General features: G+C 49.2%; 1 protein-coding gene across 1 annotated transcript; it reads left to right on the forward strand.

The window, feature by feature from the left end:
- Window positions 1-1,261: 1,261 nt before the first annotated feature.
- Window positions 1,262-9,639, forward strand: LOC309679256 (ficolin-1-like; the record flags this gene model as incomplete). The annotated part of the gene is given in 9 exon segments (XM_082492534.1): window positions 1,262-1,340; window positions 2,166-2,279; window positions 4,242-4,277; window positions 5,436-5,467; window positions 5,471-5,541; window positions 7,158-7,278; window positions 7,698-7,827; window positions 8,374-8,508; window positions 9,392-9,639. Coding segments are annotated over 9 exon segments (966 nt in total).
- Between the last annotated feature and the right edge of the window lie 1,989 nt (window positions 9,640-11,628).

Here is an 11,628-nt window from a genome sequence, read left to right on the forward strand (position 1 = left end):
GGGGCAGGAAAGGGGGGGGGGGGGGGGGGGAGGTCTGTTCGCTGCCAGAATTGGTTCTCAGGAATGACAATAATCACATCTACTGAATTATTATTTTACATGCATGCATATATGAATATGTATAAAAATGTGTACATGAGTGTGTGTATGTATGGGCTATTTGGGGGACACAGAATTTAAGTGACAACCAAATACTTATCTCTCCCCTGCCTTCTCCCATTTGCTTAACATTAAAGTAGGCTGTCATGTATCATTGGAATTTGGGATGTTAGAGGAACTTCATGATAAAGGTGAATGCTTAAGGGGGAGCTATGTTCTGTGTCTAGTATCCTGATAGCTGGGAAAGGCTCCAAGAAATCAGGCTCCTCTGAACTGGGATGCAACAATAAGGAGAAAAATACTTTAATTCTGCCCTCTGCTAAAATCCATAAACTTTACATGCTCTGTGTCTGCGGGTTACATGGGGGTCAAACTTGATGAGGCAGTTTGGACCTCTAGTAATACTGTCACAAACCAGCAGAGCACAGGGCAAAGAGCAGAGCCACAGCAAAGCAAAACAGAAATCCTGCTCACTATTACAATGAATAGGGACAGAATTAAAAAAAAAAAAAAAAAAAGCTGGTGGAGAGGTGAAATTAAACATGCTCTGCCCACCTAACCTTGCCTGAAAACACAGAGTTTTAACTCTGTATCAGTCATGGATCATGTATAAACTGAAACCTCTGTTTGAAGGGCTGCAAAGTGACGCAGGGCTGCCTGGCAGGCAGAGCATTGGAGCATGAGCCATGGTGGGCAGCTGCTTTCTGCCGGTGGCCTCAGCTGACCTTGGGCTTTTTGTCTCCAGTACCTCATTTTCCCAAACTATGCAGTAAGTTCGGCTCTTTGTAAAGGGCCACTAGCAGGCAGGATGAGGCAAGCTGTCTGCACTTACCTAAACCTATGTTTTTACTGGTTCATTGCCTCTAGAAATACAATATGGGAGAGGAAAGGCATCCAAAATTTGCAGAGGACAGAGGCGAGGCAGGCTGGGGCAGCGGGCAAGAACTTTCCCATCAGACTTCTGGAAAGTGGCTTATCTGGGAAACAGCTTGAGACCCAGCCAGAGTACCAGACCTGAGAGCAAGCAGTAGGCAAGCGCAGAGGTGGAGCTTATGCTGGGTTTTTTTGTTAGATATAAAAGGCTTAGATGGGTCAATGCTAACCACAGCGCCTGGGACGTGGATGAGAGGAGCTGCACAGAGAGCGGAGAGCACTGCCAGCCATGGGGAGGGCAGCCCCAACCGTCCTGGTACTGCTCAGCCTGACAGTGACTACTTGTGATGCCCAGGACACCTGCCCAGGTGAGTGGGGCACAAATCCTACTGCCATTCCGCTGAGACAGCCTGTTTCATCTCCCCCCAGAACACAAGGAACTGGGAGGGGAGGAGGGGAATATGATTTTTTTTCCTTCTATGCTTTTTTTTAATTTAGCTGTAAGCGGGAGGAGGGTAAGGGGAAGGCTAAAGTCTCAGCAGCCACATTACAAAACTGCTGGCTCCAACCAAAGATGTAGAATCCTCCCCAGCTCACCAGTGGGATGTCCAGGAACAAACTGTCCCAGTCAAGGTTGTCCATCCTGGTTAAGGGGTTTTGTTCATGGTGCCTTGGCCCAGTTTGTAAAGGATGCAGAGCAATACAAAGGATCAGTCAAGTGCTTGCTGGGTGCCAGGCACCCTGGCAGCCCGGGGACACTGCACAACACAGCTTTCTGTCTATATTCCTCGAGAAGGTGACAGGGGCGATTTCAAACTGACCCACTTTCAGGAAATTTAGTAGAACCTTTACTGTCCACAGGTCCATCAATGTCACTTACTCTGCCATCAATACCCCCTCAGGGCACCTCTCAGTTTTTGTTTTGTTAAGCTACGGTATATTTGTCATACATGTAATGCCATATGCAGCAGCCTCCTCTCCCACTGAACTCCCCTAAAGACAGAGAGATTCAGTGTCTAGCTCCTGCAATATGTGAGATCCTCAATGCCATCTGTTAATCCATACAACGCCTCCAAACTCTCATTCTCATTGCTTTTGCTTGCACTGTTCCTCAACTCCAGAGGGTTTGGTTTTCTCTCTAAGACATTTCAGAGCCCTAATAATCTCCATGAAGACTGTTTTCATTTCCTCAGAGGTGAGAATAGTGGGACTCAGTGATGTTGACCGGCTCGCCATTCTCCAAGGATGCCCAGGGATCCCAGGTGCCTCTGGCCCAAAAGGAGAACCAGGTCTCCCAGGAATGAAAGGTGAGGCCCCAAAAGCCAGCGATGAACACTGTGATACCAGATGCCTTTGTTGCTTTGGGTAGGGGAGGCAAGATGAGGCTGGAGCAGGCTGGCCTGGCACTGGCTTCTGTGAGCAGCTGGAGATACGAATAGGAGTAGAAAACACACCATCTAGAGATCCAGAAGGATGGGATCACATGAAGTCACCTTTTTTTCCTGAGTTCTGTCACAAGTCTGAAGCGGTCCTGGGGTATGAGCTGTCATAACTCACTTGTTTCTTCTACAGTAAAAGCATCTGTTTATTTTCCAAGTTTTTATTGAACAGTCTGGGTGGGAGGGAGGCTGCAATGGTCCTGCACGTCTAGAGGGGAACAGTTTGGGAACTGTACTGGCACCCCCTAACCCAGGAAGCAAGGGAGATGAGGCTCCTGCAGGGTTTTCATAGCCATCTCAGAGAGAACGTGAATCACATCAGCAGAGGGAGCATATCCACCCAGCAAAATCCATAGACTGGCTCCAAGATGTACAAAGCCCCCAGCAATTCATACATGAACTGCAAATTAGGACTTGCACTGGCAGAAGCAGTATTGTGTAGCTTCAACAGAAGAAAGGAAGTAAGATAAGTTGCAAGACAGAATCTAATTAACAAAACCCAGCTCCCTTGTTTCTGCGAAAGCCAAGACCCAGCTGCTGGGTCTTCTGTATCATCTCCCCTCTGGTTGTCTTCCAATGTGTACATACAAACTGAGTCTTTCATTGCAGGAGAAATGGGACCCCAGGGATTCCCCGGGAAAGCAGGACCGCCTGGTGCAAAAGGTAATGCATAACATATTCACCTCTAATCCATAAATCTACCCAAGTTCAGGACGTGCACTGGGAGACTGGGTCTTACAGAGATGAACTGTAGACCTGGTCATACTCTGAGAAACAGCCCTGAAGTAGCATAGGCAAAGCAGAATTTGGGGGTATGGATCTCACATTGGGTGAATACTAGAAACAGTGTCCTTGAGTGGGACCACATCATAGAGGAAGATACTACTCTTCTTCTCGAAGTTCCCCACTGACCCTTACCAGCCCCCTAAAATCAGACCTCTCCCCATTACCCATACCTTAACCTGCCTCCACGACAAACCCACCCAAATGCCCCCCCTCTCTGGGGAGCTTGGGGTGCTTTGGCCAGGAGGCCTGATGCAGAGACACAATGCTGAGTGCTTCCAGCAGCCTCCAGGCTTGGACTCGGCATACGATCCCATTGTAGCCCACTTAACCAGAAGGATGGGATCAAACCAGCAGGAAACAGCTGGCACAGAGTGAAGCAAGGACAGAATAGGGGGTTCTTTGCAATGGAATGAGCCGCTAAAAAGAGGAAGATGTCTGCTGAGAAATTGGCTTTCACTCCATCCAAGCTGTGCTTAAGGTCTTCAGCAGGATCTGTGTGCTGCAGACATCAGAAAAGTGTCTCTTCTAAAGAAACCAGTTCCCAGCACAAGGTGGCACCCAGGAAGCAAGCAGTGGTGTGCTGATTAGCTGGGAAAAGAGCCCCTTTGCATGCTGAATATGTAGCTATTTCCTGGCCAAAAGCAGGCAAGACTTCAGCTGAAAACCCAGAAGTACATGGATGAACCCACTGAAAAAGCAGCTCTTGCCCAAAATCTCACAGGTGCCTGACTGAAAACAGAAAGCCTCCGAAAAAAGTCACTGAGACGGAGCTGTGAATCCCTCATACACTCCAGCAGATGGAGCAGCAGCTCTCTCTCCTGTGTCTTGCTCTTCTGGACAGATGCTGCTGATCAAGAGAGCAGCAGGCTGGGGTGGCAGCACCAGCTGGGACACTCAGCAGAGCGCCGTGGCTTTGCAGCACTTGACAGCCTCTCTTGTACATTTGGGACATATGGAGCAACTGGAGCAGCCACCTTGGAAAGCCACAGTAATTCACTCACATTGAGTCATTGGTGATGAGCATTTTCCTCTTGTCTCTTGCAGGAGCAGCTGGAGAGCCTGACTTCCCAGGACTGAAAGGTAAATCATGCTGTGCTGAATTTGTCATGTGAGCTGGTTTAGTTAAACTTCCACCCTGTGCTGTTCTGGAATAACAGACCAAGTGGGAGCAACTATAGAGAAATAAAAGTACCCCACCAGGTACTGGATGGGGCTGTTTGGTGACAGTTGTGCCCCATCATAGGCTCAGCCCTGGTTTAGGTCGTATGAGCAGCCCCGCTCCCAAACCAGCTGTTCAGCCACAAGGGTTGCCCCCAGCTTGGGCACCTGAGGCTGCTGCCCAGCACCATCAGCCACAGAGACTGCAGGGCTTCACACGCCCCAGCCTGAGGGACCAGCCAGATTGGGGCAGACCTCTGAGCAAAAGGCAAAGGCTGGGATGAAACTCAGTCACTGCTAGCGCCAGAGGAACACCTCTCTCTACCAGCACTAGCAATAGGGTAGAGAGCTCACTGGAGCTTGGCTCGTAATAGCTGGCAACCAAGTGCTGCTGATCTGGTGGCAAGTTCAGCACATTTGCTCCAGATGTCACAGCTGCTCCCACACCACTGACTAAAGCCCTCTGCCAGTAGCAATCGTTCCCTTCTCGGGGCTTTTGAGCCTGCCTTCCCATGGGTGCATTTCCCCCCACCTGCTCCTGTCCCAGCCCATGGCACAAGATGTTGGTACCCAACTCTGTGGGCTAGCCAGCAGCAGGCAGAGCAGCCAGGTCCAAAAGAGACACATCTTATGTCAGTCTTGCTATTTGGACCTCCCAGCCCCAACTCAGATGTCAGGGGAAAATGCATCATGCCGAGTCCAACAGCCCAAGAGAGGCAAGGCTGCTGCTCCTTGTGCATCTGTGATGTGTCCCACCCCCCTGGCTGCCACCTCATGTGCCTGCTAGGCATCCTGGAGAGCCAAGTATAACTCCTGTAACTACAGGAGTCTGTGAATTGGGTTCCCATCTGCCACTGTAGCTCTGTGCTCTCCCAGGTCTGTCCAGATGTGCCTTTGAAGGGCTGGTGGGTCTCCTCTGGGGACCCTGGGAGCAGCCGGGCCAGAACGTATATTGAGTCACTCCTCCTGCCTGTTTTTTCTGTGCCTCTGTTGTGTAGGCAGATGAGCTAAACACTTCTCTTAACATCACAGCCCTCTACCAGTGCAGCAGGATTTGTCTTGAAAAGCAATGATGCCAAGTGCTGGAGGAGGGGAGGGCAGGGTGTGGCAGGTGAAGAGCAATTGATGGTGTTGTTTGTCCAACAGGACTGAAAGGAGAGCCTGGTTTTCCAGAAATATGGGGTGAGTGTCATCCTAGGTCCTTCATGCCACTATTGGCTTTGCAGAGCAGATGGTGCTGGACTCCCTGCACCAGAAGTCAGGACAGAGCAGCAATAAAAACAAATTCAAAGTGACACTGAAGGACTGAGTAAGGAAATATCACAAATATAATTTGCTTCTCACAGCCACATGCAGCTTCTGTGTGTCTACTCTGTAATCCAGCCAGGCCAGGGAAGTCATGTCCTCTGAGCATTACTCGAGTCACATGTACTCTGTGTGTCCTGGAGGAGGTCTGTCTTAGTTTTTGAGATTCTCAGTGTTCTGGTTTCCAAGATGAAACAACTAGAAACACCTTTACAGACATGCTGGTATGTTCAGTAGACACAGAGTTCATGTGTGTCATAGTGCTCAGAATAACTTAATCATTAAAAAAAGAAAAAAGGAAGGAAGGAAGGAAGGAAGGAAGGAAGGAAGGAAGGAAGGAAGGAAGGAAGGAAGGAAGGAAGGAAGGAAGGAAGGAAGGAAGGAAGGAAGGAAGAAAGGAAGAAAGAAAGGAAGAAAGGAAGAAAGGAAGAAAGAAAGAAAGAAAGAAAGAAAGAAAGAAAGAAAGAAAGAAAGAAAGAAAGAAAGAAAGAAAGAAAGAAAACAAGCTTTAGTTGGTCCATGTGTCTCCAGCAGCTAAAGCCAAAGCAGAGCTACAACTTGCTCTGGCTACACATGGATGCCATAGGTCCACAATCACGTGCAAAGCCTCAGGCAGATGAGAGCTGCTGTAACACCTGAAAGAGAGAGACTGGGATGCAACTGAATGGGCCTCTTGCTGCCCCAGGCACTTCTCTGCCCTTTTACATTTTCTGGGCATGTAAAAACATTCAGCTAATAAGGAACAGGCCAAGTCCAGGGCCATGCCTCTGTTAGGAAGGACACCCATGCCCGTAAGACATCCTGGTACAGCTGTGTGTCCATTCATCAAATACAGCACACACAGACACCTGCACCACCAGCACCACCATCTCAGATCATCTCCCAAGATGCATCTATAAGCGGGGATGTCTGATAGGGGCTGTTCCAGTCAATCCTTTGGCATCTGTGAATCTGAGCTTCTGTCATCAGATGTGGTTTTTAGGACTAAAAATAAATTTATACATAATATATATGTATATATTCAAAAGTGCCATCTGTCCAAAACACAGGGGATGATCTGAACATTGTTTTCTGTAACACAGGTAGGTGCTTTTCTGTGTCACCACTCCTTTGCTGCCAACTACCCATACACACTCTGTGCCCTCCATAAGTACCTGAGTCTGGACAAATTCCTGGATCGTGACTTTGTCATCCTGCTCAGAGCAGCCCCATGACCCAGATCCCAAAAGAGTCGTTGCAGATGAAAGGATTCTGAGCACCTTAGACCATCTCTTAGAAGGTGCCCATCTTCCCTGTGACATATGGACTCAGAAACTGCACCAGGGTTTGGCTCCCAGTTGGAGTGCGCCACAGTCCTGCAGCGCAAAGAGCCAGCTGGGAGGCTGAAGGCATCAAAGTCTCCGGCTTAGGGCATGAGGCTGATGTGCTCCCTGGGCGCAGTGAGCACGTTATAACTCTTTCCACTTGATCCGTTTCCCTGATTTGCACAGAAGCCAGGAACTGCCAAGAGCTGTTGGCTAAAGGGAAGATCCTGAGTGGCTGGTACACCATCTACCCTCAAGGCTGCAATGCCACCACCATCTTCTGCGACATGGACACAGATGGCGGAGGATGGATTGTGAGTAGGATAAGGAGGGGGAGGTTTCTATGTCCCTACAGTGACTTTTATTAAGGCTTCAAAAGATTGCACCAAAATAGAAACAAAAAGGGAGGAAAATACACACTGAGGGAACAGCTGAGGTTCACCTGCCTGGCTGAATCCCTATGGGTGCAGGAGATTCTCCTGGGAGATGTCTCTGGGAGCAGGCTGAGCACCACAGACCCTCTCCCTGCTTAAATCAGCAAATCATTTCCTGCTCATTTTCGAGGACAGACGGAGGAGATCTGTGAGCAAGGGATTCCCCTGGGGTTCGGTACCCAGAGACCTGCACGAGTGTCCTGATGCAGGGGGAGCATGCTGCAGGGGGCCGTGCCACCCGGGCGCTGCGGATGCTTTCAGAGGGGGCATGGCAGGGCTAAGGCTCTCCTTTCCTGCAGGTTTTCCAGAGGCGCTGGGATGGGTCAGTGAATTTCTTGCGAGATTGGGACTCATACAAACGAGGCTTTGGCAACCAGCTGACAGAGTTCTGGCTCGGAAATGACAACATCCACTTCCTCACCTCACTGGGTAAGGTCTGCCTCCATCCCGGGCTGGGGACCTGACAGTCCAACCCCTGTACCACACTTGGTCATTAAAGGACTCTAAACTTATCCATCTGAAGCCCCAACAGTTGATCCTAAACAGCATGCAGGCTCTTGCAGCCCTTTGCGCACAGGGAATTCACTCTGAAAAAGGAAAACTAGAAGCCAGGGAAGACAATGAGCTGGCTGCATGGCCTATCCTGGAGATAGGCCAACACATCTTCCTGCTAGGACTGGTTGTGATGGCAGTCGTCTTGTTCACACACAGCCTTGGAGTCACAGTTGTCTGCAGGACTCCTGGGCGTCTAGCTCTTAGTGCCCATGACCACCCAACACTGGACCCAAAAAGGTGCTTCAGAAGAAAACCATCAAAGGTACAGGAGGTTCTGCAGGAACTTCAAATAAATCATAATCTCTCAAGTAGTGGAAGCTCTTCTCAAGTTAGCTCAGGGCTCCTTAAACCCTCCATCCTGAAATCCAGGTGCATATTCACCATCAGCCCTGCACCACTGCTGTCAACCTTCTCTTCTAGGACCCTGTGAACTCCGCATTGACCTGAGAGACTTTGAAAACAACTACTATTTTGCCAAGTATGCTTCATTCAGAGTTTTAGGAGAGTCTGAGAAATACAAACTGGTCCTAGGAGACTTCCTCGGTGGAAACGCTGGTAAGTTAGCAGCAGCTCACTGGGAAAGGCTGTTTTCTAGAGCATTTCAGAAGTGTTCTGCATTTATAGTGCAAAGCTGTATCATGCAAATTCCTTGTCATCTAAATTTTGGCTCATTTTTTTAAAAACTGGCCATGGTAGCCCAGGTGCCGAGTGGCCTCTGGTGCAGGGAAGGACAGGGACGCCCATCACCCACAGAGTCTGACCCAGAGCATTACCTACAATCCCAGCCATGTGGTTTAGCAGCAAATGTGGAGCCTGGTCCTGAACAGCACCTTATCCAACGTAATCTTCCCAACAGCTCTGTAGCATCTGGGCCAAATTCTGCTTTCAGTTACATTAGAATGAAATATTTGTTGGTGAGGTTTGGCATTTCCAGGGCTGGGCTGCTGTTCAATACTTGCAGAGTCAGCACTGCGTCCTCTTAATGCCTGATGTTTTGTTTTTCTTTAAAAAGCAAACAAATCCTCTGCAAAATTCAATACCCCTTCGCAGGAATGAGTGAAACCAACACCTGAGACAGCAGTGCTCTATGTTTATGTGTTTATGTTTCTGTACACTGCAACTCTGTCCGACAGTCCAGACCTCAGTATGTCTGCAGAGAATCTGAGCAGTGCAAGAGAAGTGACACCCATGTAAGTGCAAGCAGAATCTGGCCCATTTGATTCACAGGCATAGACAAGTTTTCCATGTGTTTTAGCAGTCCTGGCAGACCTCAGGATAATCCTTTTCTCCAGGACCAAGGAGGAAACCTGGGCAACCAAGAGAACAGCAGGATTTATAAAATCTGCCTTGCAACCAGTGAGGCCCACTGATGCCCTGCAGTGGTGCACAGACACTTTAGGTTCCCTTTTGTGTAACTGTGAATGTGTACTCTCTGCAGGAGACTCCTTATCATACCACAAGGACATGCCATTTTCAACAACAGATCAGGACAATGACATGAGCTCCTTTAACTGTGCCACAGAATACAAGGGAGCGTGGTGGTACAATGACTGCCATTACTCCAACTTGAATGGGATGTACTGGCCAGGCGTTCACGGGAGCTATGCTGATGGCATAAACTGGAAGACGGGCAAAGAATACCATTACTCCCATAAGCGAACAGAAATGAAATTCAGGCCAGTTTAACACAGCAAGAGGGTGTCTGACTAGCACCAACAGGTGCCACTCAACAGCTAAGAGAAGACACAAAACATAATGTTGTTTGAGGGCAAAATTGGACCAGGAAGGATATTACAGGTTGTGCCTTCAGCCTAGAGCAGACTTTTAGAGACCAGAAGAGACAAGTGCTACTTTGAGCTCCTGTAAGCACCAGAGCGTCACCCTGGATGATCTCCAACAGCCCCACAGATGCTGACTGAGCACAAACATCTTTTTCTGAAAAGTGTGTTAACTTTATTTAAAGACCAAGTGATGGTGAGGCTACTGCATCTCAGTAAACCTCACAGATATTATTACCCTAAATGGTAATTACTAGTAATTTTCAGTCTAATCCACATACATGAAGCCTCCAGTGTTCTTGTAGCCTCTTTTTCCGTTGGACCCAAGAGCCACCTGAAAGGCACTGGATTCCCGACCACCCTTCTTTCCCTGCAGGCTGTGATGGAGCCACAATGTAGACCAGCATGGAAAGGACTGAACTGCCAGCACAGGGCTGTCAGCACTGCCACGTCCCTCCTTCCCTCCCCACTGTTTCACACAAGATGTGTTCCAGGACCTCAGGTGGGACCTCAGCTCCTGGAACCACAGTACCGTTGCCCAGCACTTCCCACTGCAACACAGCTGCAGCTGGGACCAGAGCCAGCTTCAGCCACTCCTCCAGGGCACATTCCTAGATCTCATTCTTTAGCCTCTGTGGACCAAGAGCCAAAACACTCTGTCCAGCAACATGTGTGGTACCAAGACACTACAGTAGTCCCAAGTCAAGCCATGCACAAGTGGACATCATGTAAATCACCAGCAGATACCAGTATCTTCCATTTCACCGTGTTTCCAGTAGCATTTGAAGATGGGCTAGCTGATGGCAGATGGAGGCAGTTTATCCAGTTTGTGTGATGTTTTATTTGACTATTAGCAGAACTGGTTAAAGGGTCTCTTCCTCCTGGACTGATGCTTCTGGACTCCTCTCCGGAGCTGATGCTGGGGAGGAGAGCCTAGTGCTAACTCCTCACTGCAGGGACAGACCAGAGTCGGTGGAAGCAGAGTATTTATTTGTGTCATGTTCCTAATGGTTTCAGGTTTACCACACTTTTTATTGCACAGCTGTGTAGCAAGGGCAGCTCCAGCCCTACAACATGGAATCCAAACCTTGTGGGTGAGAAAAGCGAAGAGGCCACTCACCCAGCACGCCACAGCAGGTCAACAATGTGCTAAGAAATAAATCTGAGGTTTTGCATCTCCCTGTTCACTTGGTCCTGTCCCTGCTCACTTCTTCTTTTCAGGTACATGAGAAAGTACGCATGTGAGCAGAGAAGCACACACTGGAAGTCCCATAGTCAATTCGCCGTCTCCAGGAGCTCTGTTTTGTCTTTCTCCTACTCCCAGCCAGATTGATGTGCCCTCAGCAGGAGCAGGAGCAAGGTCCCACAGCATTCAGCTGTGTCTCACCCCATCAGAGAGGCCCAAGGGGCTGCCACAGGCAGATCTGCAGGACTACAGACTCCTCTGCAGAGATGTACGAGCTGGTGCTGACATCCTCAGCTTTAACCTAGCTAAAAGTGCTGAATCCCCTTTCTCTGCTCCCCTCTATCTTCTCCTCTTACTACACAGAAACCTTCAACATTTAAATGTCGTCTGTGAAGGACACTGATGTTAGAGGGATTAAGAGCACACCAAGAGCAGTTTACCCAAGCCCATCTAGTCAATATTCCCAGAGCACCACCTGACTCCATAGAGGAAATATTCAGGTATGACCAGCCACCACCAGTGCCAGGTGAGGAGGTTTGGACTGGCTGCAGAGTGAAATTCTCTTGTGTCCCCTCAGCTGGTGCAGTGAGCCGTGTGCTGGCACTACCCCCCCTCCAGCATGAGCCCCAACCACTGCAAGGCAGAAAAATGCTCCCTGTGCTGATACAGGCATGTGGGGGGGAGGATCCTTGGCGCTGATGGTCCATCCCA

The sequence above is a fragment of the Vanellus vanellus genome (genome assembly GCF_965231255.1).
Source record: "Vanellus vanellus genome assembly, chromosome: 18".
Classification (NCBI taxonomy): Eukaryota; Metazoa; Chordata; class Aves; order Charadriiformes; family Charadriidae; genus Vanellus; species Vanellus vanellus.